The 27,601-nt window shown below is 55.1% G+C and overlaps 4 protein-coding genes and 1 pseudogene across 4 annotated transcripts; 3 read left to right on the top strand and 2 right to left on the bottom strand.

Annotated features, from left to right (window-relative positions):
* Positions 1-955: 955 nt before the first annotated feature.
* Positions 956-1,523, bottom strand: LOC101517105 (protein tyrosine phosphatase type IVA 1-like; annotated as a pseudogene).
* A 6,295-nt stretch (positions 1,524-7,818) lies between these two features.
* MZF1 (myeloid zinc finger 1) lies at positions 7,819-9,677 on the top strand. Its single transcript, XM_058673987.1, is given in 5 exon segments — positions 7,819-7,860; positions 7,862-8,025; positions 8,027-8,430; positions 8,433-8,890; positions 8,893-9,677. Coding segments are annotated over 5 exon segments (1,419 nt in total). The 3' UTR covers positions 9,244-9,677.
* A 3,639-nt stretch (positions 9,678-13,316) lies between these two features.
* Positions 13,317-16,032, top strand: UBE2M (ubiquitin conjugating enzyme E2 M). The gene is made up of 6 exons (XM_004596908.3): positions 13,317-14,007; positions 14,629-14,723; positions 14,848-14,886; positions 14,987-15,090; positions 15,373-15,436; positions 15,522-16,032. Exons 1-6 carry the CDS (start codon positions 13,899-13,901, stop codon positions 15,660-15,662), a joined length of 552 nt encoding a protein of 183 aa, XP_004596965.1. The 5' UTR covers positions 13,317-13,898; the 3' UTR covers positions 15,663-16,032.
* Positions 16,033-16,432: 400 nt separating this feature from the next.
* Positions 16,433-18,792, top strand: CHMP2A (charged multivesicular body protein 2A). The gene is made up of 6 exons (XM_004596909.3): positions 16,433-16,561; positions 17,287-17,500; positions 17,958-18,137; positions 18,221-18,351; positions 18,434-18,495; positions 18,580-18,792. Exons 2-6 carry the CDS (start codon positions 17,333-17,335, stop codon positions 18,705-18,707), a joined length of 669 nt encoding a protein of 222 aa, XP_004596966.1. The 5' UTR covers positions 16,433-16,561; positions 17,287-17,332; the 3' UTR covers positions 18,708-18,792.
* Positions 18,793-19,457: 665 nt separating this feature from the next.
* TRIM28 (tripartite motif containing 28) lies at positions 19,458-25,378 on the bottom strand. The gene is made up of 17 exons (XM_058674870.1): positions 24,894-25,378; positions 24,549-24,661; positions 24,269-24,401; positions 22,523-22,658; positions 22,332-22,448; positions 22,148-22,262; positions 21,882-22,028; positions 21,671-21,785; positions 21,485-21,591; positions 21,353-21,389; positions 21,217-21,262; positions 20,906-21,137; positions 20,499-20,818; positions 20,300-20,423; positions 20,122-20,208; positions 19,903-20,040; positions 19,458-19,787 (listed from the first exon to the last, which is right to left on the bottom strand). Exons 1-17 carry the CDS (start codon positions 25,219-25,221, stop codon positions 19,614-19,616), a joined length of 2,469 nt encoding a protein of 822 aa, XP_058530853.1. The 5' UTR covers positions 25,222-25,378; the 3' UTR covers positions 19,458-19,613.
* Positions 25,379-27,601: the final 2,223 nt, after the last annotated feature.

The following is a 27,601-nucleotide window of genomic DNA, read 5'->3' as shown; positions in this document are numbered from 1 at the left end:
TAAATATATGGTTGAACTAACATTAATACACATCACCATTTTATCAATTACATAATTAAACAAATTATCAACTATTCAAATAAATTTAAAAAAAAAAGAATTTAAAGCTACAGCAAAGCATCTCTACCTCTTACAAATATTTACTAAAGAGCGTATTTTACATGTTCTGCACAAGACAAAGGCAACATTTTACTAAAAATAGTAAAAATCTAATAGCCTCCCCCATTCTTTTTTTTTTCATGCCCTGCCTGTTAAGCTGCGCCTCTGAGTACAAACATTTAATTAACTATAAGGCTCTTTTTTTTCTGAAGACTTTAAAGACATGTGCTTCTGTACAATGTAGATTTTTAAAACAGATGTTTTTGTATTAACAGCAAAAAAATAAATTTATAGAAACATATTAAATAAGAATTGGTTAAAAAAAATCAGTGGTTAAGCAAACCTTATGTGCACTGGTATGAATGTGGGAGATGTAAACATAAAGTAAAAACAAGCAAATAACCAGATAGTCCCTACTTTCAATGTCTGAATTGACTGAAGGAAGAAACCACACAAGGTCGAGGGTTCATTGTTCCTGGGATTTTAATTCTGTATGATAGTAAAATATACAAGTATTATGCTGGATATTTTGGCACCTATTTTTCTACATTTCTTGTGTAGTGATAGGATTCTGGCATGGAATAAACTTAGAATATAACTCAATACTGCATGACTTCAGGAAAGGCCAACTGGTACAAATGATAAGCACATTTTAAATGCTAAACAGCAAGAATCTTTTGCTAAATGTCCAAACAGGTTGGTTATGATCTGAACATGGCACTTGCGATTCTGTCAAACTTGTGGACTGCTGAACTGATACCATTACCCTTAGAAGGCATCATTAAACTTATTCACCAAAATGTTGGCTAGTATGTGTGTCAGATTAGATCCCATCTCAACTTTTACTTCCAAGGCAACAGCATTAGGCACCCCATTTTTATTGAATGCAACTGTTGTTTCTATGACCATTGGAATCTTCAAAGTGCAGCCGAATCTTAGTAGGGTATTTTTCCAAATACAAAAGTTGTTTGCTGTTAAAAGCTCCACACCGCTTTTGTCTTATGAACTGTACTGCATCTTCATACTTCATTCCACCCTCAATCAACGCTAATGCAACAGGCACGGCAGCTCTTCCAACTGCAACACAATGAACAGCAATACAACAACAAGGTTCTTCACAAAATTTAATTTTTACAAGACTTAACCAGTCCTCAACAATCTGATTGAACGGTGGTGCACCGTCATCAAAAGGCCAATGAAGAACATAGATGCCTCCTTTTTCCACAAGAGTAGTGTCATAAGTCACTTCACACACTCATACGATTGTGGTAACTCTATATTTCTTAAGTTCCTAAATAAAATTGTTTCATGTTGCATTGGTTGGATTATGTGTAATAAGAAATCTCATGTTCTTGTATGTGACTTCCCCACGAGCAGAGCGGTTCACTCGAACCGTGTTAATTTACTTAAAAAACACATTTACTAGGGTAACGAAACAATTTAAAAACCTGAATACAGAAATTACATAAAGAAACTGAAAACTACTATCCTCCACTTGCCACTTGCAATTCTCAGTGCTTGAGTATGAAGTTGGAAGTAATGCGAAATGAAATGAACCTCCCACAAGCAGCAGCAATTCTTAAACCCAGTAATAATGAGGCAGCAGAAAGGAAGTGCATTGAGGTTTACCCCATCCAGGTCAGAACTCTTCTAAAATGCTCTGGGAATTTCAATTCAACCCATCTGTGTCCAGGTTAACCACTTCTATTGGGACAGATTGCCGCCGTGGCAAATGTCGGGCTTAATGTGCCGAACTCTCCCACTGTCTTTTAAATGCCCGCCAGGCCGAGCCCGTCTTCACGTTACCATGGCGACCGTCCTACTCCTGCCGGCCAAGGACCAGCGCCGCTTTGCGTAGGCGTGCGCGGAGGTCCGCCGCCCGCTCCCGCGGGCGCAGAGCCCGGCCTGTCTCCCTCGGGCGGAGGAGCCACTTCCGGGGAGGGAAGCGGAGTCCCGGCGAGGGCTGCGATTGGTACAGAGTCCTGCCCGTCCCGGGAGGGCCGGCAGGGAGCGGGCAGAGTGGTGAGGGGCGCGGTCCCGCAGTCAACTGTGCGCGCCGACGGGGCCGGATGACTGGACCATCGCTGCCCTCAGGGAGACCGGCTGCGGACCACGTGGCGACGCCGAGGGCGGAGCGCGGCATTCTGGGAGACGTAGTGTGGTGAGGGCCGAATGGCGCGCATGCACGCGGGGCGGCCCGCCGGGCGCCGAGGTAAGGCTGGGGGCATCTCCACCGGGAGGGCTCGGCCGGGGACTCGGGTTCCGACTGCCCGGCGAGACAGGGAGCCAGAATTCGCCGCGGATGAGCTTTGCGCTACTGCGCGAGGACGCGCGTTGCCAGGGCGACGGGCTCCAGGAACCCCGCCCCCGTTGCCATGGCGCCGCGGGGACCGGCCTCTCGCCTAGACTTTTGGGAAATGTAGTTCCTGACCCTCCGTAGGGCCTTGCTTCCTTGAAGGTGACAACCTTTTCCCAGGGTTTCAACCTTGCGGAGCGGACTTGTGACTCACGATTCAAGGTAGCCCTTGAGATTGCTGTCACCTATGGGTATGGGGACGGTGAGTGTGACGCCACCCTCTTAATCAGTAGGTTCCTTCACAAAACCCCAGCTGCCAGCAAGGAGGGAAGCCCCGTTTGCAGGTGGGATCGCAGAGCCACGACCTGAAAATGTGCGGAATCAGAATCTTAGACCTTTACTGTCCTGGCCCAGTGGCCTTGGGCCTTTGCGGGCTGCTGGAAACTTCATCACCTCTTGGCACCACCTAATTCGAAGTTTTACATACAAGAGCATTGTGTGGTATCACAAGTTCAGCTCAGCAAAAGGACCAGGTAAGAGAGGCTGGGCTGCATAAGTTATAAATTGAGGTGGGAGGAAGCAGGCAGCAGTGGTGCTAACACTGCTGTTACAGGTGGCATCCACACCATAGAGGGAGAGCCAAGGAGCGGGGATGAGATGGTTCATATAGATGGAAAGACAGATGGTACCTTCGAGGGCTAAGAAGCAGCCTGTGCATGGAGACAAGGAGCTACCAGAGACTCCACACACGCCCAGGTAAAAAGAAGTGGGTCAGTGAGCTCCAGCACCACGGATGTTGGCTCCCTCCACTGCCTTCCAAGTGGGACAGGTTGGAGGATGGGACAACATGGCATACAGGAGGCATTCTGTGTGCATTGTGGCCAGTGTTCCTTCCCCAGCAGCAGACCACGCCCTAAGACCTGTCCTGTCACACTCAATGAGAACTACTGAGCTGGACTCCCAGGGTGGCACACTCCCAGAAGACAAGGTATTTTTCACCATGGAGCTGGAGGACTCTGAGAAGGAAGGAGAAGCAGGCTTGTGGGGCCCAGGGCCTGAGCCTGTGCACCGGCACACCTGCGCTTCTGGGGCTTTCACTAAAAGGCACTGATGGGTCCACTGGAGGCCCTGGCCCGGCTCTGCGAGCTGTGCCGCCAATGGCTGCAGCCCGAGCTGCACTCCAAGGAGCAGATGCTGAAGCTGCTGGTGCTGGAGCAACTCCTGGGCACACTGCCCCCCCACCCGAGATCCAGGCCCACGTGCAGGGGCAGCAGCCAGGCAGTCCAAGGAAGCTGCTACCTTGGTCTACAAGCTTCACTGAGACCCAGGCATGCCTCGGTGAGTCCACGGCCCTGAGCACAGTCCAGCTCTGCCTTACTCTGTGGGTGCCATGATCAGTGAGATAGACATACCCCTGGGGTGCAAAAGGGACCATGCTGCAACAGACTGCGAGGCTGCCCAAGGCAGGCAGGGTTCCTAGGCCAGCCTCACCAGCCTAGGATAGGACAGAGGAGGGTCCCAGGTGGCCCTATGTGTCAGCAGCAGGAAAGCAGTGGTGGGTGGTTCCTTCACTTCCTGCTTGGAACCCAGAGGAGGTAGGTCCGTGAAGGACTTAGTGTTTACTAGGCAGATTTGTGGGGTCCTGTAATGGGATGGGTGTCCCTAAACTTAGAATTGCACCCAACCTTACCACCTGCTCGGGCCTCTGATGGTGAGGACATCTCCACAGGTCACAGTCCAGGTGCCGGGCCAGAAGGTCCTATTGGAGAAGATGGAACCATCCAGCTTCTAGCCCCTGCCTTAAACTCCACAGCCTGGGCCCAGGACACTGCCGAGGCCATGCTGGCATCACCACTTGGTCTTCAGGTGAAAAAGGAGCCAGAAGTTACGGAGGACCCAGGTGATGTGGGCACGGATGAAGGCCGGCTTGGGTAGACCAGAGTAGCCTGGACTGAGTAGTCAGAGTCCACCAGATTATGCCCCTTTTGGTGGAATGATTCCCAGGTACCAATTGCTCCCATTGCCCACCCAATCGGGTCTCTCCCCAATTCAATCACAGCTCAATTTCCACAGCTGTCCTAACATGGCACAGGCTACTGAGCATGGAGTCCACCTCATACCACTGCAACCCAACCCCTAGCCCTCCAGGGTGTTCTGCTTTGCCCCACCCCCAGCCCCAGGCTCACACCCAGGACTCCCCCTACCTAAATTCTGACACATGGCATATGAGGGAGAAGGGCTCCAGGAAAGGCACTCCCTCCAATTATCTGACCCACTTTGCTTCTCCAGAGCTCCTGCAGTCTGGGCCTCTAGCTGTCACCCAGGAGGCTGCACCCACCCCACCCCCACCTGAGGAGGCCCAGGTGAGCCCTGCAACAGCCCATGTCCCTTCCCTGCTCCAGATACATCACTGGGTAGGGGTGTCAGGGAAGTCTCTCCCTGGGGCTAACTGGGCACAAATGAGCAGTGCCACTGTGGTTTCAGGGCTATGTGACAGCATTGGACCAGGCCTTGTCACCAAGCAGGACTGGGACGGAAGGACCCTTGTGGAAAGACCATGCTGGGGCCCTTTGGCCTGAGGAAGCTGGAGATGTCTTCTCCCCAGGTGAGTGGAACGGAACATGATGGGCTAGGTTCTCCTGGCAGGACAGCACCATGTCCACTGACCTTGTTGCTACCCCCAAACTCTCACTGCCTAAGCCATCCCCTGCAAAGTTCAACTTGCTCTAGTGTCATGTGCCCTCAAGAGCCAGCCACTGACCCATGACTCCCCTAGCTACTGTTCCCCAGCTCAGTAAAGACTGGGAATAGGGTCTGTTTCCTACACCCACAGCTTCTGCAGGCTGACATACTGGATGGCAAGATTAGCACAGGGCGGTGCAGGACCTGGTTAAGACAGCCCAGGAGGACCCTGGTACAGAATGAGAAAGACCAAGATCTTGCCCAAGCACCTAGGCGTCACAGGCCAAAGGCACCCTGCTATCTGCCTCAGCCACAACCTTTACCTGCTAATATCCATGCTCCTCCCATACCCCATTTTCTGTTCTCTAGATACAAGGTCTTGGGCCCGGCGGCGTGGCCTAGCAGCTAAAGTCCTCGCCTTGAATGCCCCGGGATCCCACATGGGCGCTGGTTCTAATCCCGGCAGCTCCATTTCCCATCCAGCTCCCTGCTTGTGGCCTGGGAAAGCAGTAGAGGATGGCCCAAAGCCTTGGGACCCTGCATCCATGTGGGATACCTGGAAGAGGTTCCTGGTTCCCGGCTTCGGATCGGCGCAGCGCCAGCCGTTGCATTCACTTGGGGAGTGAATCATTAGACGGAAGATCTTCCTCTCTGTCTCTCCTCCTCTCTGTATATCTGACTTTGTAAAAAAAATAAAATAAATCTTTTTAAAAAATAGATACAAGGTCTTCTCATTCTTGATTTACTACCATTTGGCAGGGGTGGAAGTGTGGAGTGTGAGGTGTGAAGTTTCTATTTATTAGAGACAGGGCCCCCTTCTGCTGATTGACTGCTCAGGTGCCTGACACTGCTAGTGTTGGGCTTGGCCTATATTGCAGACCTGCAATTCAGGTCTGCAATATGGGTGGCAGGGACATCTGGCCATCATATACCACTTCCCATAGTTGGCATTGACAGGAAGCTGGAATCAGAGCTGCAGCTAGGGAAATGAACCCAGGCACTTGCACTGGGTAGAGGTTAGGGGGCTCTCACCAACTCTGTGTCAGATTGTTTTTTAATCCCTTTTCACATGTGAGCCCTTTTCACACATCAGTTGTGGAGAACTACCTTGAAACATTTCTTTGATTTCCTTCTGTTCCATTGTTGTCAGGATGTTTGTTATTCAGCTATTGGCCTCTGAGACAAGTCTTCTAATATTATCTTTTTATTCTCACTTCCCATCTCTTTGCCTTTCTGCTCTACTTTCCACAGAATTTTCTGACTTGTATCTCCCAGGCCTTCACTTGAAATTTTCATTTGTGTTAGCATATTTCTAATTTCCAAGTATGTTTGCGTTCTCGGAATATTCATTCTTTAGCCTCTTTCTGTTCTTGTACTTAGAGCAAATTTTCTTATTTCTCAGGACAGCAATACGTTTTTTAAAAAAATTTTGTTCTCCCAGTTATTTGCTTATGCGTAAGACAAAAAGACCACAAATGTGGCTGGCAGTAGCCGCTAAGGCATTTTCTGATGCAGCAGCCTTCAAGTGGATTCTCTCAGAATCCACAGCTACCCCAACACTACTGCCTCAAGCACCTGGGCTACCTTCTCAGTAACCTGTTCTCAGGTTGCTTTCCATGTAAATGACCACACCTCCTCCTGCCACAGTTCCACTGGCTATTCCTGTGTCTGCCCGCTCCACCCCACACTATGACTCTGCATCCTGAAAGCTCAATGTTTTCTTGTCAAATTCCAACACAGTATACACTGGAATGCCCCCTCCTTGTTTGTACCACATGGTCCAGCTTCTTAACGCCAACACTACCAGTTTGTTTCCTTCCAGAAACATTCTGTATGTAGAGGAGCAAACACCTATGTAGGAATGTGCCACATAACATTTTGGTCAACAATAGACTGCACAGATACACAGCAATGGTCTTTTGGGAATCCCATGAATTTATCTGGCCTTACCAATTTATTGTAGCCCTTAGGAGGTTATTTAGCCCTTTCCCTCTGGAGAGTTTTTCAGATTGTTACATGTCTTGACTCTGGGATAGTTTTTGCTGATTTTCTTTGACTCACTCCATTGTAAATCAACTTTGTCTTGATGGCTTGTAGATTTTCTGTTGCCCATTGAGGCACTCGCTACTGTCTCAGTATTCTTAATTTAAGCTCCTCCAAGGTTCCCAACGTCCCAGCCCCTGCTTCTCAGCTACCCTTGCTGATGCCTGCTCCCTCATGTACCCAGCGCCTAAAACCAGTGTCCACATGAGGCTAGGACCTGCTTCTTTTCATCACTACTTCCCCCCAATGTTAAGGCCAAACAGGTCCAGCACTGTGCCACACATTGCCCAACACCCGACATAAAGTGTATAGGCACAGCTACACCCTAGACCAAAGCCCAGGAGCCCACATCCCTTGCTGCTCCCCACCCCATCCCTTCCTGTGACCTCCAGCTCCAACATACCCACCACTCTCCTGCCTGTGCAGACAGCATCACTGCCCAGGTCAGGTGTTGCTGTCCCCTTCCAACCCCTTACTCCCCAGTTGCTTACAGCTTATTTGGGTCATAACAGAAAGCTTTTTCACCCAACACATGATGTAACACTCTACCACTGCCACCTCTTCCAAGTAGTCCACACAAATGGAAGGCCCACCCCTGCCCACGTCACCATTGTCTGCCTCATTAGTCCGCTTCAGGTCCCTCTGGTTCCCTAAGGCCTAAGTGGATCTAGGCACAGTGGGTACTCCATCACAGACGAATGGGTCCACTTGTGTATGCAGGCTTTGTGCTCCGGATGGACAGGGACCCTTGCAGACCCAGGTGCTGTGAGCGCTCACCTCCATATCCCCTGGGACCTCAGTATGGCCAGCCTCTTGGGCCAAATCCAGTCACCTTCCACCTCCATGCGTGCACTTGTGCTACTCAACATCCTGGAAGGTGAGCAAGACCCTGCAGGAACCCAGCCAGCCCACTCTGGTTGCCACCATATGGCACGCCCCCAGAGGTCAGGGTCGAGGCCACCCTAGCACTAGATCTGGGGAAGTTCCGGGCAGCTGTTGTGACATGTGTGGCAAAGTGTTCAGCTAACGCAGCAACCTGCTGAGGCATCAGAAGATCCACACAACCATTCGTGAGCGACCATTTGCGTGCAGTGAGTGTGGCCGCAGCTTCAGCCGCAGCTTGCACTTGCCGCACCACCAGCTCACACACACTGAGGAGTGTCCGTTTGTATGCTGTGACTGCAGCCAAGGCTTTGTGCACAGCAGCTGCCAGGAGGAGCACCGCAGGATGCACACGCAGAAGCAGCCCTTTCACTGCACAGGGTGTGGCCAGAGTTCCCGGCAGTGCTCCAACCTGCTGCAGCATCAGCGTATCCCAGCCCTGGTACCACACCCCCTGCCCTTCCGAGTGTGCCCGAGCCCCCAGGTCCCTTCCCATGCAGTGAATGCTGCGAGAGCTTCACGCGATGTGCTGTGCTGCCCAAGCATCAGGCAGTGCACCCTGGCAACAAGTCCTTCAGCTACATGGAATGCAGCGAGCACTTCAGGCGCTGATTGGTGCTGCTGCAGCACTGGCAAGCCCACAGTGGCGAAAGGCCCTTTACCTGCCCAGAATGCAGCCAGAGCTTCCGCCAGCACTCCAATCTCACCCAACACTGGCGCATCTACACCAGTGAATGGCCCTTTGCCTGCTCTGAGTCCGGCAAGACCTTTTGCCAGCAGCCCACGCTCAAGCAGCACATGCTTGTGCACACAGGTGAGAAGCCCTTTGCCTGCCCCGAGTGTGACTAGTGCTTTAGCCAGCACCTCAAGCTCACACACCACCACAGGACACACACACAGGGGAGAAGCCTTACCACTGCAGTGAGTGCAGCCTGGGCTTCACGCAGGTGTCACGGCTTATCGAGCACCGGCGCATCCACACTGGGTAATGGCCGTTCGCCTGCCCCGAGCGTGGTCAGAGCTTCCGGCAGCATGCCAAACTCACCTAGCACCGGCGCATCCACACTGGGTAACGGCCCTTCGCCTGCCCCGAGTGCAGCAAGACCTTCCGCCAGTGGTCTACACTCACGCAGCACCTGCACACCCACTGGCAGAAGCCCTTTGCCTGCCAGTACTGTGGTCGCTGTTTCCACCAGAGCACCAAACTCATCCAGCACCAGCATGTGCACATCGCCAAATAGCTCCAGCCCACACATACTGCATCCCTCCAGGGCACAGCACGTGGTCACCAGTGGGTGCTCCCATGCTGGTATGTTCCCTCAGTGCCGATGCGGTTCCTGTGTGGGTGGCACAGCACCTGTGAGAGGCTCCTGGATCATATCTCTGGTTTGCCCTAGGCAGTCCAGCCTCGGCCTTTCAGGAGCAGTAGTCCTTAGTACCCCAGAACCAATGCCGAGACTAGTATGGTGTTTCACTTGAGCCTCAGTTAGGGTCTATGCAGATGGGGATGGGTGCTTGTCCCAATCAGGACAGCTGCATTCAGGATGACCTCGGTTTGATCCCCAGCTCTGGCTTCTGACTTCAGAGGAAAAGATATGGCTCAAGGAACTGCATTCTGCCACTCATGAGGGAGACCCAGACTGAGCCCCCTGGCTCCCAACTCCAGAGCCCTGACCTTTGCAGGCATTTGGGAAAGGAACGAGCAGATGGCAGCTCCCCTGCTGTGTGTCTCTGACTCCCAAATAGGAGACAGTCATAGCACACGCTTAACTGATGTGTCCATCAGCTGTCAGATGACCGATGAGTGACTGACAATAGTAAGTAAACCTGTAGAGGAGGTGGGGCTCTGGAAGCCCCATGGAGTTTCCCATGGAGATAAGACAGAGGCTGTGCTGTTGGGTTGTCCACGAGGACTCTGTCAGCCATCAAGGAGATGCCATGCATCTGGGACCTACAGCCCGCATGAGGGACAGTATTCACTTGGTCCTGGGTTCTCTGGGCACAGACTTCTGAGGAGGGAGCTCTGAGAGGCCAATGAACCTGTTTCTGAGAAGAATCTGACGCAGCCAGAATAGACACTGCTGCTCTGCTGGAGGGACCAGTCCTTTCTCTCTCCAGCACTGCGGCAGTCCCTCCCTGACACCTGCAGGGAAAAAGGTCCTGGCCTGCACAGCCCTACCCAGCTGGACAGTTTTAGAACCAAGAAAGGAGCTGAATGAGTAACCCAACCCCTTGTCTGGTGAGACCCCAAGACCATTCCCCAACACTGGGAGAACACTCAGTCCTTAATCTGGTTACCATAACACTGTCTCTCCACTCACAGCGACATTCCCAGCTGACTGTCCCATCATCCTCACCCTAACAGCATCCCACCAGTTTCTTTAATGGTCACAATCATCCAGGCTTTCCTCATCAGGGCCTCTTGACCTTCCCTAGTGGGACACTGGTAACAGTAATGAGCCTGGCATCCCATGTGGGCCCACCAGGACTGCACCTAGCTCCCCAGTGTGTTGGGTGGCACTGTGCCTGGCCTGTGGTGCCTGCAGCCTGCCCACCTGCTCCCCTTCAGGCTGTCACCAGGGCCAAGGCCCAGAGGAGAGCCCAGGCTGGCCTGGTTCTCCCCAGCCAACAGGATCATCAGATGCAAGAGAAATAAATGGCACAGGGCAAGCCACATCACACATAAGAATGTGTTCATAAAACTGCTTCATACCGGGCCCAGCACAATAGCGCAGTGGTTAAAGTCCTTGCCTTGCACGCTCCAGGATCCCATATGGGCACCGGTTCTAATCCCAGCAGCTCCACTTCTCATCCAGCTCTCTGCTTGTGGCCAGGACAGCAGTTGAGGACAGCCCAAATCCTTGGGACCCTACACCGGCGTGGGAGACCCAGAAGAGGCCCTTGGCTCCTGGCTTCGGATTGGCACAGCACCGACTGTTGTGGTCACCTGGGGAGTGAACCATCGGACGGAAGATCTTCCTCTCTGTATATCACTTTTCCAATAAAAATAAATAAATCTTTAAAAGATATATATATAAATGACGAAAAAACAGCTTCATTACTAGCAACTTTAGGTTTAAATGCTAAAACGTTCTACCTGGAGACTCAGCTGTCCCAGGACTTTCCTGTTCCCACATGTTTACAACCAGCAGGCGTCAAGGCAGAGGACCCTTGCTAGTCTGGAGAGCAGTGGCACTGTAGCCAGTTATCCCTCCTGAGAGGTGGACCAGATTCAAGTAGTATAGGATAAAAGGGTCCTTATGTAGAGAGGTCCAACTTGAGTCTAAACCCCAGTCAAGCTCACTGTGGGCAGGTGTCAACCTGGTCTTGGCCTGGGTGTTGCCAGGAACACTGACTTGAAGGCTGTGTGTCCAAGCTTTTCTTGGCTTGTAGTTCGACTTGCCCTCCTCCTTTGTGTCAGCCTGATCCCCAAGACCGGGGCCCTGTCCTCAGGCAAAGAGAAGCCAACTTTGGCCAGAGGTCACTGCTGTGTGACACAGGGCACGGCTTCTGGGCCTGTAGCAGCACCATCCCCCTCACCAGCAGGTGAATCCTCAGCAGGCAAATACCCACTCAGCCATAAAAGGAATATCTGAAAAAAACATTCAAGGTCCTTGTGAGCTGTGTACCTGGCAACTTTTTCTTGGCTAGCCTGGCCCTGAGGCCACACTGTTAAAACCAACCCCAGCCTCTCTCATTCTGTTTTCCTTTCTGAGTTCTGCTTCAGTCCTGCTTCTTATCTAGGTTGATGAACTCCAGCACCTCTCCTAGGCAGCCCCTCCCTCCCTGCTTTGGCCCCGTCCCCTCCAAAACCAGCCGTATATTCTCAGCATCTGCTCCCAAAAGGTACAGTGATGCCCATGGGTGTAGTATCAGCAACACCCCTGCTTCCGCTCAGCCACCCTCTTGACTGGTCTAGAAGCCACAACCCTCTTCTTCCCAGCAGGTTGTATGGTTGACAGTCCTTCCCACTTCCTGGTAAGCCATGGATGGACCAACTTTGAGGAGTCCAGCACACTGCCCTGGGGGGACATGCTTAGGATGCACTTTTGGATCAGTAAGCGCCCAGTAGCAACCACCCCTGAATCTAGAATTAAGCAGCAGGTGGTCCTCAATTACATCTGGAGGATGGCTCTAAGAAACTGGTAAAGAGAAACAGGTCTAACACTGCTTGGGATGCCTGCATAAAAATGAAAAGAAATCCCACATAAAAGTAAAATGTAAAATAATAATCACAGCATAGAGGGGCTGAGAAGGGGCCTGAAAGGCCCTTTGAGTCCCAGGACCAACCAGGTGTGAAGCGCAACAACTGTGATGGTTGGCTGCAGTGGCATCCAAGTCAAGCCACTTCCTGCTTCGGAGCAGAGACGGTCACTGCCACAGCTCACAGACCTAACCAGCACTGCGCAGGGGTGCTGGGATTGAAGGCTGGGACAGCCAGAAGAAGCCTGGCAGGGTCTCTGGGGGCCGGTCTGAGCTCACCCATAGCTATCGGGTCAGGGAGGAGCAGCAGCAGCAGCGACTGGCCAGTAGTTATCAGCTCCTGGGGCCCAAGTTTCCAAGGGTACTGGACAGGCACAGGGCAGGGCCTCTGACCGCCAGACTGGCTGAGGTCAGAATGGGGCTCTATGCAGGTCCAAGAAAGGCGGTGAAGGAATGGGGCAGAGGACTGGTGGGAGATGGGCGACAGGCGCTGAGAGGGCGCCAGTGCGGCTGCGGGGGGCCAAGCAGCAAACCCCACCGAGCTGGTCTCCACTAGACCGCCGATATTACCAAGCACGCTTACCCCGGAGCAGTGCCCAGGGAAGCCACTCAAGGAACGACCGTCTCCGTGGTGATGAGCGGACGCCACGGTTCGGACCACACTAGCGACCCAGCGTTGGAGACAGGCTGAGGCTGCTGTGCCGTGTCCTTCACTGGGGAACGTTCCATCCAGACTGGAAAACCTCCACCATGTTTACCACTCTGCGGGACAAAACGTTTTATTGTTAGTTTTCTTCAGTCTCCACCAGCTGAGATTTCTGGGCTAGCAACTGCTAACTCCAAGGCTTGGCCCGCTGTATCCGCCGGATGTTTCCCTGTGACCTCTGGAAAATGAGCTTGTCTGACTCACCCCCGCCGCGCTCAGCACGAATAAAACCTCGGATGGACAGACCGTGGGGGAAGCGGTCCACATCTGCCCCACTCAAACATGGAGGCCAACACCTCCTCCTCTCCGGCTCACCGAGCGTCCCCGGAAGTGACCACAGCACTGCCGAATCGTCATCCCAAACGGAAATACCCGACAGGCGCCGAAGGAGCACGAACCCCAAATCCCATCGCCGAGCAACGCAAGGCTGCAGGGCTGCGCAGGCGCACAGCGCAAGCAAGGCAGAAAAACCGAAGCCGGCGGGCGACGGAAAGAGCCGAAGCGGTAGGGCGCCCGAGGCCGTTGCGGACCTCCGCGTCCGAGTCGCTGCTGCCGTGGAGGCCGATGCTCCAGGACCCAACCGCCGCCTCCGTGGCTGCCGCCGCTGCCTTCCACCCCGAACCCCGGCCGCTCGTGAAGTGAACGCCTCGTGAAGTGAAGCAAACGCGGCCGGGACTCGGGTGTCCGGAGCCGGCGAGAGGGAGGAGGGAGCAGCCGGCCTGGTGGGGGCGGGGCCGAGACCAGCCGAGTCGGCCCGAGCGTTGCCGAGCGGGACCGAAGAGCGGGGCCGGGTCGGAGCCGGACTACGGGAGCCGACGCGGGCCGCGCGGTGGGCGCGGAGCGGCGCGGGAGGCCGGGCGGGCGGCTGCAGCTGCAGAGGAGGCCGCGGCCGCGGATCCAGGAGCGGAAGCGGCTAGGAGGCGGTGGGGGCCGGGTGGCCGGGGTCCCGGGCCCCGCGGCGGCGGCAGCGGCGGCGGCGGCGGCAGGATGATCAAGCTGTTCTCGCTGAAGCAGCAGAAGAAGGAGGAGGAGTCGGCGGGCGGCACCAAGGGCAGCAGCAAGAAGGCGTCGGCGGCGCAGCTGCGGATTCAGAAGGGTACGGAGTCTGAAATAGGGTTGGACTCGGGGTCGGAAGTCCCAGCACAGGGTCGGGTAGTGAGGTCGCCGAGGATCAGGAATAGGGACCGGGGTTGCGGGGGTGGGCAGAGGTCAGGGCTTGAGGCTTGGGTACGAGCCGGAGGCTAAAAACCGGGGGAAGGGGGTCCTGATGTTTAGGGACCCAGAAACTGAAGGTTCAGCTGGGAACCTGGGTTCGGAATGACAGAAGAGGAGGGACTAGGAGACCTAGGGTCAGTGTAAGTAAGGAAGGACATATCTAACCTGTCAATGTAGGTTCCTGAGTTTGGCAGACAAGCGGGCAGCGGCGGTCACAGTGGGGAGGCAGGGTCGGGGCACTGTCTCAAATGGTCTTGGAGCTGTAGACTGGAAGGTGTTGGAATTTAGGCTGGACCATGGCTGAAGGTGTGCGTGGAGGTGTACTGTTAGCGGAAAGAGCCCCCCAAGACTGGGAAATAGGAAAGCAGGAAGATGGTTGCACCCTACGCGGCACTCGGTGCAGGAGGAGCCTCGGAGGCCAACAGGAGGCTGACCCCTGCTCAGAGGGCCATCTCTCTCCACTCCCTCTCCTGCATGCCCTTTCTCTGCTGTTAAAATCCAGACATAAACGAGCTGAACCTGCCCAAGACGTGTGACATCAGTTTCTCAGACCCGGACGACCTCCTAAATTTCAAGCTGGTCATCTGTCCTGATGAGGTGAGAGCACCTACCTGTGGCCACACCTGAGGGGCAGGGTGGCGGCAGCCCCGCAGCAAAGGTCTGGTCTGCCGTGGTCCTGCAGGGGCAGGACCTAATGCCTTCCTTGCTTCTCTCCTCCCAGGGTTTCTACAAGAGTGGGAAGTTTGTGTTCAGTTTTAAGGTGAGTCCCAAGTGGGCAGAGGTGGCTCCAGCGACTGAAGAGACAGAGCTGAGGCCCTGCCAGGCACCTACCCACCTCCCCTCTCTTTTCTTGGAGCCAGGTGGGCCAGGGTTACCCACATGACCCCCCCAAGGTAAAGTGTGAGACGATGGTCTATCACCCCAACATTGACCTCGAGGGCAACGTCTGCCTCAACATCCTCAGGTGAGAGCCTGGCCCACCTCTTCCCACCCATCCCTGCCTGCCAGGCCCCTCACAGCTTTGTGGTCACTCGTTTGTCCCATCCCTTGCCCTGTGGTCTGTCTCTATCCCTTCATTTCCAAGTCATACACCAGCAGGCTGACCTTGGCCTTCTCACTGTTTCACTCCTCACTTGTCCTGCTCACCCCTAACTCCCATTCCCTGGTCCTGGCTTGTGCGGTGACTGTGGGGCCTATGAGCCCCGGTCACCCACCAGCTGGTGACCCAGGTGCTTTCTGCCCACAGAGAGGACTGGAAGCCAGTCCTTACGATAAACTCCATAATTTATGGCCTGCAGTATCTCTTCCTGGTGAGTAGGGTGGCCATGTGGGGCAGGTGAGCACCTTGGCCCTGTGCCCAGCTAGCCTGATGACCCCCACCTGTACTGGCCACAGGAGCCCAACCCTGAGGACCCACTGAACAAGGAGGCCGCCGAGGTCCTGCAGAACAACCGGCGGCTGTTTGAGCAGAACGTGCAGCGCTCCATGCGAGGTGGCTACATCGGCTCCACCTACTTCGAGCGCTGCCTCAAGTAGATTTGCTATATACCTGCCCTGGCCAGGGCCATCCGTCCTGGCATCCCCTGCAAATATTTATTGGGGGCCACAGATGGAGGGGTGGGGGGCAGCCAGTGGGGAAATCCCTGCCTTGGCCACCTGTCCGCTCCCTGCCACCTGCCCTTAGTTATTTTTTTTTAACCACCACATGATTATAGTTGGCATTGTCCACTCAGCAATGGGAAATGAATTGGCTTGTCTAGCCCCCCTCCTCCATGCTGGGTGCTGTTCAGCCCCCCTACTCTGGGTTGTGAGATGGGTGGGCAAGGGGCCTCTGTAGCTGGGTCCAGGCACCCCACCCCACACCCCCAGAGGTCCCACCAGGCTATTAAAGGGGAATGTTACTGCATGGCCTCTGCCTCTTCCTTCTATGTGACGCGGGTGAGGGGGGGAGGCGAGGCAGCAGGACAGCCCGGGGGGCGGGGGGGAGGCGGCTGGGCACAGAGCTTCAGGTCTGGGAAGGGGTCACGATGAAACCCAATCGTGGTGGGGTCCTGCCGCCACTCGACCAGCGACATTACTGCCTCGGGTCTCAGGAATCAGGGTCCTGCAGAAGGGCTGAGCCCTCCAAGGGCCGGGAGGCGTCCACAGGTGCTCGGCTCGCTCGGGCGGGACTTGAACCGGCGGCACCTTACCAGACCTTACTCAGAGAGCCGGGAGCTGGCGCGCATGCGTCTGAGCGCCGGCCCGGCTTGTGCCGGATGCGCACGCGCGCTACGGTCACCTCCCAGCATTCCTGGGAAGGGTGTGACGTCAGGTAGTTTGATCCGGAAGCGACGGCAAAAGCGACCACCGGGGGCCGTAGTGGGTGGGCGCGCCGAACCATCAAGCCAAGGAGCGCGACCCGGAAGCGGAAGCGGGGCCCCTGCTCAGCTGTGGTGAGTGGCCTTGTGTGGGCCGTAGGTCCGGGGCAGCGGGCTCGCGGGCGGCGGCTTCCCAAGGCGTCCCTAGTCCCTGCTTGGGATCCTTCCCTCGCCGGCGGGGCTCCCCTGGCGCCCCCAGGTCCGGTGCCGTGTTCCCCGAGCACTGGAGGCCCCCCTACACTCACCCCGACGGCTCCTGACGCCGGTGACAGCGTTCAGGGCCTCCACTCCTGCCGCCGTCCCCACCACAGTGTGCCCACCCGTTCCCTGCCGGTGCCTCCCCGGGTAACCGCTGCAGGACCACATCCCTGGGTATGCAGAGCATCTGAGAGCCAACTTCCATCCCTAATCGCCTGCAGAGCCTAATGACAGGACTTGGGCTGCATAGGATGGGTGTTCGTTTATCTGAAAGGCAGAGGCAACTTTCCCGTCTGCCAGTTTCCATCTCACATGCCCACAACATCCGCGACTGAGCCAGGCCAAAGCCAGGAGCCTGGAGCTCAGTCCCAGCCTCCCACATGGGTACAAGTCACTGCTGAGGTGCACGGTAGAAAAACCTGGAAACGGGTGCCAAGGCAGCACTCAAACCCCAGCACTGATGCAGAACACTATCCCCAAGATAGGTGATGTTAAGGTCTGCCTATCAGCGTCTCTAGGGTTAGCTTTCTGGCTTTCATTCCTGCCCTCAAAGGCCCCTCCTTTCCTGTGACCCAGTTGTTTCCTCTCCACACACCCTACAGCACACCAACACGCCTGCCTCAGGCTTGCCAGGAGGCACCCCCCACAATGGACCTGCTGTTTGGGCGCCGGAAAACGCCAGAAGAGTTGCTTCGGCAGAACCAGAGGGCCCTGAACCGTGCTATGCGGGAGCTGGACCGTGAGCGGCAGAAGCTCGAGACCCAGGAAAAGAAGATCATTGCAGACATCAAGAAGATGGCCAAGCAGGGCCAGATGGTGAGTGTGCTTCATCCGGGGCTGAGGGGATGGCAGACTGCCACCATTCAGCTGTTCACTGCTGCAATGGTGATAAAACAGGAAAGACACCAGGTAACAAAGGATGGCTACACTTCCTTAGTTTGGGAGTTTGGAAAGGACACCTGTAGGGTCAACGCTTGAGAATGAACCTGTAGAAATTTGGGCAGGGAAGGGTTAAGGAATGTTGATATACAAGAGGTGATCATGGGCCAAACTCCCAAGAACTGTGGCCATGCTAGATTGATGCCAGGTTCAAGAGGCCGCTGCAGCCAGAACCAGGAGAGCAGAGCCCGTGGTGGGTGATGAGCATCATTGGCAGGAGAGGCATCTGAAGCCTTACTCAGACCAGGTGAAGGAAAAAATGTAAATTGTCTTGGCTCAGGCTAGAAACCCAGTGACTATAGGGTCAAGCCCATCCTTGGTGTTCACCCTGCAGGATGCCGTGCGCATCATGGCCAAAGACCTCGTGCGCACCCGGCGTTATGTGCGCAAGTTTGTGCTGATGCGAGCGAACATCCAAGCCGTGTCCCTCAAGATCCAGACACTCAAATCCAACAATTCCATGGCACAGGCCATGAAGGGTGTCACCAAGGCCATGGGCACCATGAACAGACAGGTATGTCTATCCAGCTTTTATTCCCCCTCTGCCAATCCTAACTGCCACAAGGATCAAGGTCATCTCCCCTCCCTGCTTTCTAGCTAAAACTGCCCCAGATCCAGAAGATCATGATGGAGTTTGAACGACAGGCAGAGATCATGGACATGAAGGAGGAAATGATGAACGATGCCATTGATGATGCCATGGGTGACGAGGAAGATGAGGAAGAAAGGTACTGGAGAACTGGGCAGAAGCGGAAAGATGCTTGCCTGTTCCCTCTCCCATGTGTGACCCTGAGTTCTTCCCTTTTATAGTGACGCTGTTGTATCTCAAGTTCTGGATGAGCTGGGACTGAGCCTGACCGATGAGCTGTCAAGTGAGTGCCCCAAACCATCCTTTGCATTTTCTGCCTAAAACCCAGCCACAGCCACCCCATCACGTTCCTTCTCTCTCCTTGCAGACCTCCCCTCCACTGGAGGTTCACTCAGTGTGGCTGCTGGTGGAAAAAAAGCAGAGGCCACAGCCTCTGCCCTGGCTGACGCAGACGCAGACCTGGAAGAGAGGCTCAAGAACCTGCGGAGGGACTGATCTGCCATCCACTGATGCCATGGGGCTGGGGAAAATGGATGCACAGGGCCTTGGCCATGGTCTGTTTAATAAAGATTGGACACTAGTTCATGGAACTGTGTGACTGCTAACCTCATACAGAGCCAGGCTTGTAACTTTAGGGTAAAAGTACCAGATTTGGGAAGATCTGGCTCAAGTATGGGCAAGCCAATCCTATTTGTTTTATTTACTTTGATGCCATTTAGGGTACCAAGATACCAGCCTCTGCACCAAATACCTTGGTTGATTCTTTTCCCAGCTGGCTTGCTGGTAAACTGCCATGGCAGCATCATCGAAGAGGTTCGGTGTCTAACCTTGAGATACCCACTGTTCACAAATTCCCAATTCACTGTTCTAATCCTCGTGGTACATGGTTTTAAGCCTAAATCACACAGACTCCCCACTACCCCACTTCCCAATTAAGTGTGCAATGTAACTAGGGCCACAGTAAGTAGCTAAACCTACCCATAGGCTGCATAAGGGTTGTTTGGTCTATGGCAAGCCAATTTCTGAAAATCTTGTGTGGCTTGTGACTGCTATTAATATCGCAATGGCCATTCACAGCAACAGCTGCAACCCCTGCTCTGGTGGATCGTCCTTTACTCTGTGACCTGCCCAACACCAGCCCCAAGGACAACACTCTCCTTAACTCCATGAGCACTCACAAGTAACAAGCATTAGTATACAACAAAAACCAGTATCATGTTCCCTCCCACTAGTAAGGGCCTGAGGAACTGGTGAAGTTTTTATTAAATCCACAAAGTAAAAACCATTATCGTGAAGGGCTGGGGAATGGGGCACCAGGGAAAAGGAGTCAGGCCACCAGGGGTGGGCAGAGAGTGAAGGAGAGAAAAGCCACGTTAGGCTGGCCATGGGGGGTCCCCAGCCTCAGGGACCATCACCAGGGCCAGACAGCTCCTGGGAACTTAGGCCAGCCCCAGGCAGGCTCAGCGGCGGAGGCTCCACCAGCACAGCAGAGAACTTGGTATCCCCGAAGGCCTCATTCATGCGTGTCTCGAAGAAGCGCTGCAGGCCGATGATGGACTGCACATCCGCCTTGTCCTGGGCAGGGCAGGGCAGGGCAAGGCAAGGGAAGGAAAGAGTGCAACAGATGGTTTCATCCTGGCTCTTTTTCTTCCATCTCCCTCAATCACTACAACCCATTCTCTGGGCTCACCTCTGTCAACTTGTTAAACTGCTTGAACATGCGGCCCACATCCTGGGCAAACTCCTGTGGGGAACTGTAAGGGGGCGACAATTTCTCCTGGAGACGGGCACGGATCAGTGTCAGGTCCAAAGTGCCACCAGGCTGGTCCTACAGGAAAACCACAAACATTTAGGTGTTAAGCAACAGCCTCCATCTTTCCAGCCACACCACCCCCTCGACAAGACTAACCAGGGAAAAGGTGGAGTCAGTGGCCAGCTGGTGCAAGGGACGACAAGGCTCATGGCAGAACAGGGCCAGCAGCACGCGCTCACATTTCTAAATACAAGGGCAGATGATGTCAGAGCTGCCCAGGGTAAGAAAGCAAAAACTTCTGGGAAACCCCACGCAAGCAGCCTCAAGACCTCACCCGCTGATTGGCTGGCGAAAGCTTTGCTACCACACTAGTGCTGTCTGCACCATCCAGGTTGAGGCTGCCATCCTCCTCCTTCAGATCAGGGAGCACATGGCAGAGTGAACAGCTCCACTCCTCCCTGGGGTGGAAAGAGTAACAGGTGCTTTGCACAGGAACCTGCCTGACTCTGAACCCTGCCCAGCTTTATACATACCCTGGCACATCCTGCAAGGCAGGCAGGTGGCAGTCCAGGTGGAAGCAAAACTCACACTGGTTGCACATGACCAGGTCACCTGGCTTCTGGCAGACACGGCAGATGGTAGCACTGTCATCCAGGGTGCCCGGGCCACCAGCTGGGACTGAGGAGCCCTCAGGAGCCACCACCTCCAAGCCTGAGCTGGTGCTGCCACTCGGTGAGGCCAGGCGAGGACCCTCTGCACCTGAGCCCTCTGCCAGAGCCATCAGCACAGGCTTAGTCTCAGGACCCTCAGTGGCAGCAGGAGGCGCTCCAATGGCAGCTTCTGTTTCTTCCTCCTGCAGAGGGGTCAAATGTTCAACACGGTTAAATACTAGGAGGATGAGAGACATCATCCATCACCCATGGTGTTGGGGCAGACTCACCTTGACAATGGCCATGCCAGGCAGCGGTGGAGCAGTCCCAGGCTGGCCAGCCGTTGCAGCACCAGCACCACGTTCAATAACAATGAGGTTATAGTCCTCAGTAGTGCTGCCTGGGAACACCTTGAAGACAGGCGGCTGGCTATCAGCTGTGAGGTCCAGATCCAGACGTTCTAGGCTCACTCGTGGCACCTTGCGCATGAGGCCGCTCACCTCCCCGTCACCTGAGCGGGACCTGTAGGTGCACCCTGGTGTGAGACCCCCATCACTCCATGCTAGCCCATCTGCACCACAGAGGAATCTGTCACACTTACCGCTTCACACCTGATACATGGGGCTCTGCACTTGAATAGGGATCATCTGCTCAAAAGATGGGAAATGAGTGACAAAGACTGCTGTGTGTACAGGGCACCCTGCCCAACCTCCCATCCACCAGGCAGACACACTCACCTGACCCAAAGCCATAGCTTTCCTGCACCTCCATGGGCTGCACACAGAACACAGCATGCGAACCTCAGTGGGGTAGCCACCTCAAGGGCCTCCATGCACTTCCCCTCCCCCGATCTGTGTTCCTCTGCTCACCTGGTTACTGCCAGAGCCCTGCTTGCTCAGGGGACCTGGGGCCCTTGGAGGTGCCATGGGTGTAGGGCCCGTAGAGTTGGTACCAGGACGCTCTGCCACAATCTTGCCTAAAAAAAAAAGACGACTATTGTGGGGTACCAACGAGGATGGTGACAAGGTAGAGCAGAGACAAAAACTGTGACCTACCAAAGGCCTCGGCACTCTTGGTCCAGGCATTGAGGTCCCACTGAAACTTCATCTCGCCATGTGGCTCCACTGGATCCACAATCATTTTGAGGGCCCGGTGCAGCTGGAAATAGATCTGGTGGTACAAGAGGAATAGGCATGAAGCAACATGACAAAAGAACAGCGGCTTCAGGGTGCTGGGGTTGCTATCTGAGAACCCACCAACACATACCAGCTTCTTAGAGAGTAACAGGGCTGTGTTGTTGTCACTCTCCAGAGCCCAAGAGGCAAAACGCAGGATGTGCTCCTGGTGCTTCTGGATCTTAGTCATGGTCCAGTGCTGCCGCTCCAGACGCTCCTGCTGACCTTCAGTCACCTTCTGCAGATGGGGAGAGGAAAGGTCAGCGCAGTAGACAGAGCTGGGACCCACGCTCCTTCTGGATGGCTTCATCAGCCAGCAGAGACCATCAAAGGCCTTCCCATCCCCACAAGACTTACTTGGGCATCATTGACCAGCACACGGCCCCGCTTATTCAATTCCTTCATGATCTGTAGGATGGCCATCTTGACATCCACCTGCACACGCTTCTGCACATCAGACACTTGGCGGATCCTAGGAAAAGAGGCAGGTCAGGACAGGCAATCTCACCTGCAGAACCCAACTCCTGGTACCTACACTTACGAGCTGCGAACCTCCTTGGTGCTCTTCTGCAGTGTGGCATGTTTGTCCCCCAGGCGCTTCACCAGTGAGGCCAGGAGCTTACGCTGGTTTCTCACTGCATCCTCTAGGAACTGATACCTGAGAACAAACGTCGATCTGGGTACCGTACCTGGGAATGGGGCAGTACCCACCCAGTTTGCCCCGGGACTCACTGGTGGTCCTTATGAGCGTTAAGTTGGCAGTCTCGGCAGGTCAGAGTGTCACAGCTCTCACAGAACAGCACGAGAGGCTCATGCTTGTGCACATTGCAATAGACGGTACGCTCACCATCCCGAGACTTAGCTGGCCCTGGGGAGTAGAAACCAGGAGAATTTTACCTTGTCCTTGTACACCTCCAATTCAGGCAGCAGTCAGGGCATGAGGCTTCATTTCCTATTTGGCCTGTCACACCTGTAATGGTAGGACCTGGTAGGCCAGGGGCAGTAGTCAGATCTCTGTCCCAACCAGTCAAAGAAAATACTATTCTAGGAGCCAGCATCTGGCACAGCAGACTAAAACCTCCACCTAAAATGCTATTCTAACTTCCAGAAAACTCCAGTCACATCACCACTGTTCCCTCTACTGGAAATATTGACAGACAGTTATGTACAAGCACCCTCTATTTGTCTTCCTTCTCATTTTAGGCAATTACTCTTTACCCTCTCCCCTTTTGCTTGAAGGATGGATGTCAGTATCTTACCAGCCTTGGGCCCAAGAGACCTTGGAGAACCATCTCAAACTTAGGAGACAATAACAAACTCTACTTTGAGTCATGGTTCTGGTGCTTACAGTGACATCACCCAAGGACCCACATCAATAATTCTGAGAGCCTGTCCCTCAAAATAAAACGTAAATATGTGGGTTCCTTCCCTCCACTCCCACTCTACATAGGCAAAATATGTAGTATCAGAGCACAATTCAGCCAGCACTTGGCTTCCACAACTGATGCTCACCTTTTCCTTCGCCACGGACTGTGCAGACCACAGTCAATTCCACCTTCGGTTCTCAGGCACGCCATAAAGCCACCACCTCTTATCCTCAACTTTCAAAAATCTTACGGACTGGATCTTAGTACCACAATTCAGGAGACTTAATCTCCTTTCCAAACCAAACTCAACACAGGCAGTCTAAACTGAATTCACAGGCCCGGCGCCATGGCCTAGCGGCTAAAGTCTTTGCCTTGAAAGCCCTGGGATCCCATATGGGCGCCGGTTCTAATCCCGGCAGCTCCACTTCCCATCCAGCTTCCTGCTTGTGGCCTGGGAAAGCAGTCGAGGATGGCCCAAAGCCTTGGAACCCTGCACCCGCATGGGAGACCTAGAAGAGGTTCCAGGTTCCTGGCTTTGGATCAGCGCAGCACCGGCTGTTGTGCTCACTTGGGAAGTGAATCATCGGGCGGAAGATCTTCCTCTCTGTCTCTCCTCTCTGTATATCTTGACTTTGTAATAAAAGTAAATAAATCTTTAAAAAAAAAAAAAAAAACTGGATTCACAGCTAAAACACAGGACCCACCAGTACTGACAGGCCGAGAGTCTAAAGGAACTGTCAAACAGCCCAGTTATAGAAGCCTCCCTTCTCTTAACATTCTGAAGCCAACAGCCAGAAACCCCAAACCATAGGCACTCTCCCTCGTCTTTTTCTATCTGCATACCCTTGAGTCTCCACCACTGGTATTCCCTGGGTTTCCCCAATAATGTCCTCAAGTCCTTTGTACCAAAACATCCAGTCAAGGCCCCCTCCAAATGGACCTCCCTCTCCAGCCTGTGGCCTTAATGCCCAGGGACACTGCTTTTTGGAGTTCTACCCTCAGGCTCTTTAGATGGTCAAGACTTAAAGAGAACCATCCTAAGACCTGTACATCAAATGCAATCAGCAACTGAAGGCGCCCCATGGGAAGGCAGGTGCTCTGCCTCATGTACCAGTGGAGCGCACGGTATGGTCCTTGGTGTACTTCACGCGCTGGTGTGCCTCCACGCATGTCTCACACAGTGGCTCCGAACACTCCACGCAGTAACTGGTAGCTGGGGCGTTATCCTCACAGCTAGTGCAGCACTGTCAGGGAAAGGGTGGGTCGGTTGAGCAAAGACAAGCCTGACAGACCGGCATTTACAACCTGACACCAACCTGGAGAGCCCACCCCAGGACAGTGCTGGCGCCGCATCGCCAAAAACCCAGTGAGGCTGTTGGGTTGGGACACACCTGGTTTGCATCTTGGGCATCGGAGGCAGACTTGTTGCCACTGTCGCGCATAAAATAATTCTCCACGATGTCTTTAGAGAAGCACTGCTGCTTACACACAGGGCAGTCCACCACTATGGGGAGGCAGGATGCAAGGTAATCAGGGCAGGCCACCTCCACGTCGTTCACCCCAGTGAAAAATCACTTCAAAACCCAAGCTCGCGGTCCCCCACACAGGGCCCAGAACCCCTTCCCGACGCCCTACCCCGATGCCTAGTGGTCCCTCCCCCGCCTCGCACCCCCCTCCAGGAATCCCGATGAAAGCTGGGAAGGGGGAGGGGCGGCCCCGGGCCACAACGTACTCACCAGCGCCGTCGCCCGCCGCGCCGCCATCTCCCGAGCTGTTGGCAGCGGCAGGGACTGCAGGCCCGAGGCAGGCGCTGCAGGCCGAGTGCAGGCAGGGAAGCAGGCGCGGTTCTCTCTCCGGCCGCAGGCGCTCCCGGCAGACGCCGCAGTGCTCCAGCAGCTCCAACGCCTCTCCGCCGCCCCCCGCGGGCGACGACGCGGAAGCCGAAGCTGACGCCGAAGCCGAGGAGGCAGCGGCGCGCTTCTCGCCGCCCGCCGAGCCCTCGCTGGGGCCCGGGCTGCCAGAGGCAGCCGAGGCGGCCGATGCCGCCGCCGCCGAAGCCGCCATTCACACGCCGCCGGGGGCGCCGGGGAGGAGGAGACGCGGGGCCCGCCGCGCAGGCGCACACGCGCTCGCCGCCAACGGCTGGGCCGCCGCCGCCGCGAGGCCAAGCGCTGCCACGCGTCTCCTGGGTCGCCGCCCGCCGCGAGTGGGACGCTCCCGGGCGCTGTTTCCTCGCCTTCCCACCACACCACCCCGCGCTTCCTTCCCACACGCCGCCCGAACCTCACGCTACGAGAACAACGCCTGCCCGCGCGCTCGCCCTCAGAAAGAGCTGCGGCCTGGGGGCGGGACAGAAATAACTGGCGCCGACCCTGACGCGCACGCGCAGCGAGATCCGCACGCCCGGGGACGGGACCTGGCCGTTCGCCGCGGGCGAGGCCGCGAGTACGCACGCGCCCGCCGGCCAGGGGCGTGAGGTGAGGGGCGGGGCCTCCGCGACGCCAACGACGGAGCTGAATCCCTGCGCGGGGCGTGGCCTCGAGTCCTGCAGGGTGACCCCTCCCCCGCCCGGCCCCAGCAGCCCAGCCGGACGGCGGCGAAAGCGCCTGCGCAGGACGCTGCGCCCCCCCCCCCAAGTCCCAGCCCCTTCCGGTGTGCGGGCCCCTGCAGTCCGGATGGGTAGGCGAGGCCCGGGGAGAGGCGAAGGGGCGTCACCGGAGTAGGGTGGAAGCTCCTGTAGGAACCCGATTTTAACATCTTATCGTTGAAATTGAGAAACAAAAACTTGCTAAAGTTGCGAGCTGCAGAAGCCTTGCGTCTACAAAATACCTCCTAGCCCCGCAAGAATTCCTTCCCCATGTTTTGCCCACACTGTGCTAACTCGAAGCTAGTAACAGATGCATCTAGTAATAGATGTGCCAACTGAACCGAAAAAGTGCGGAATCCTAGAGTGAAATAGGGTCGGTGTGAGAACCGGGAGCGGGGAGTTAGGGTTGGGTTCCAGTCAGACGAAAGAAGCAAGGGGAGGAATCCATCAGGAAAGCGGTCTGAGGAGAGGAGCAGGGCGGGAGAGAATTCCAGGAACAGGAGAGCTGGACCTGAGGGGAGGCAGCAGTCTGAGGGTGTGGGGCAACTTAAGGAGAGGATCAGGGCCGGGGCAGGAACCCTTAAGGAAAGCAGGGCCTGCGGGAGGAATCCCGATAGGGAAGTAGGATCTGAAGACGGCAAACAGTCTAGGTGAGGAGTGGGGGTACTGAGAGAGGAATCGGGGACGGGAGGACAGCAGAATCCACCCCCTCAGGGTTTAAAAAAAAAAAAAAGCGGATCGACCCTAAACTGTTTAGTGGCCCTCTGATCCCGAGGTCTCGATACACAGAGGAGGCGGGAGGCCGCGAGGACCGGTGGCCACAGCAGTGAGACACCCAGTCTCCCCGGCCGGACAAAGGTGGCGAATGGGAGACCAGGGCCCAGCCTTCTACCCAAGTGCGGTAAAACTTGGCCAGACCCTTTTACCGGTGTGGCCTTTGTTCCCGGCGTGGACTGGGGGCCACAAGGCTTTGTCCCCGCCCCTGTCTTTGTTCCAAAGGTGGCGCGCAGACCCCCAAATCCGGGCCCCGCCCCCTTAGCAGAGGGGGCTGAGGCGCACACCGTCCTTGTCGGGCCACGCCCCCAAGCCCGCCCCTTCCATCCACCAATCCCCCAGGGCCAGAGCCCGGGATGGATCACTTCCTTCCCTGGAAACTCAGGTTGACACCTATCAGTAAACTGAATGAACTGTGGATGTACGATGGTAAGATGTGGATATCTTGCTGAACGCTTTCAACCGCCTCACCTAATGCTAAAATCCAAAGTCATTCAGGACAGAGGGCGCATGACCCTTACCTCCCTTGTTCCTTGACAGACACTAGGAAATACAGGACCAGAAGGTCAAAGTAAGTAGATGGTAGCTGAGTGGCTCTCCCAGGGGTCACACCGCAAACACCCACAGAACAGTTCACTTAGAAAATGCAAAGGCCCAAAGCCAAAGAGGTGGTGCAGCCAGCAAATCTGCCCTGTGGCACCAGCATCCCATCTGGACAGCGGTTTGGTTTGTATCCCCGCCTTCCCCTGTACTGTTCCACTTTCCCATCCAGCTCCCTGTTTATTGCCTGGGAAAGCAGAGGGCGATGGCCCAGGTTCTTGGGACGTTGGGACACACAGAGGAAGCTCCTGGCTCCTGGTTTCAGATTGGCTCAGTTCTGGCTGTCGTGGTAATCCCTGCATGTGCAAGGCGAGGACTTTAGCTGCTGGGTTACCATACCAGGCCCTATTTTTAAATACTTTTAAAGATATGTATTATTTAAAAGGATACGTAAAAGAGAGAGAATGTTTTCCATCTTCTGGTTCACTCCCGAAATCGCCACAACATGTTGGGAAGAAGCTGTAGATTCCTGGTTCCAGATCG

The sequence above is a fragment of the Ochotona princeps genome, chromosome 16, assembly GCF_030435755.1.
Source record: "Ochotona princeps isolate mOchPri1 chromosome 16, mOchPri1.hap1, whole genome shotgun sequence".
NCBI lineage: Eukaryota > Metazoa > Chordata > Mammalia > Lagomorpha > Ochotonidae > Ochotona > Ochotona princeps.
Note: the sequence above shows the minus strand (reverse complement) of the source record. Positions and strands in the feature narration are given on the sequence as shown.

Coding starts and splice junctions, on each gene's coding strand:
- UBE2M (XM_004596908.3), top strand. CDS start 13,899: ATGATCAAGCTGTTCTCGCTGAAGCAGCAGAAGAAGGAGGAGGAGTCG. Junction 14,887..14,986: donor AGTTTGTGTTCAGTTTTAAG/GTGAGTCCCAAG, acceptor TCTTGGAGCCAG/GTGGGCCAGGGTTACCCACA. Junction 15,091..15,372: donor GTCTGCCTCAACATCCTCAG/GTGAGAGCCTGG, acceptor TTCTGCCCACAG/AGAGGACTGGAAGCCAGTCC.
- CHMP2A (XM_004596909.3), top strand. CDS start 17,333: ATGGACCTGCTGTTTGGGCGCCGGAAAACGCCAGAAGAGTTGCTTCGG. Junction 18,352..18,433: donor GAGGAAGATGAGGAAGAAAG/GTACTGGAGAAC, acceptor TCCCTTTTATAG/TGACGCTGTTGTATCTCAAG. Junction 18,496..18,579: donor CCTGACCGATGAGCTGTCAA/GTGAGTGCCCCA, acceptor CTCTCCTTGCAG/ACCTCCCCTCCACTGGAGGT.
- TRIM28 (XM_058674870.1), bottom strand. CDS start 25,221: ATGGCGGCTTCGGCGGCGGCGGCATCGGCCGCCTCGGCTGCCTCTGGC. Junction 24,662..24,893: donor CGCGGCGGGCGACGGCGCTG/GTGAGTACGTTG, acceptor GCCTCCCCATAG/TGGTGGACTGCCCTGTGTGT. Junction 20,209..20,299: donor TTTCGCCAGCCAATCAGCGG/GTGAGGTCTTGA, acceptor CCTTGTATTTAG/AAATGTGAGCGCGTGCTGCT.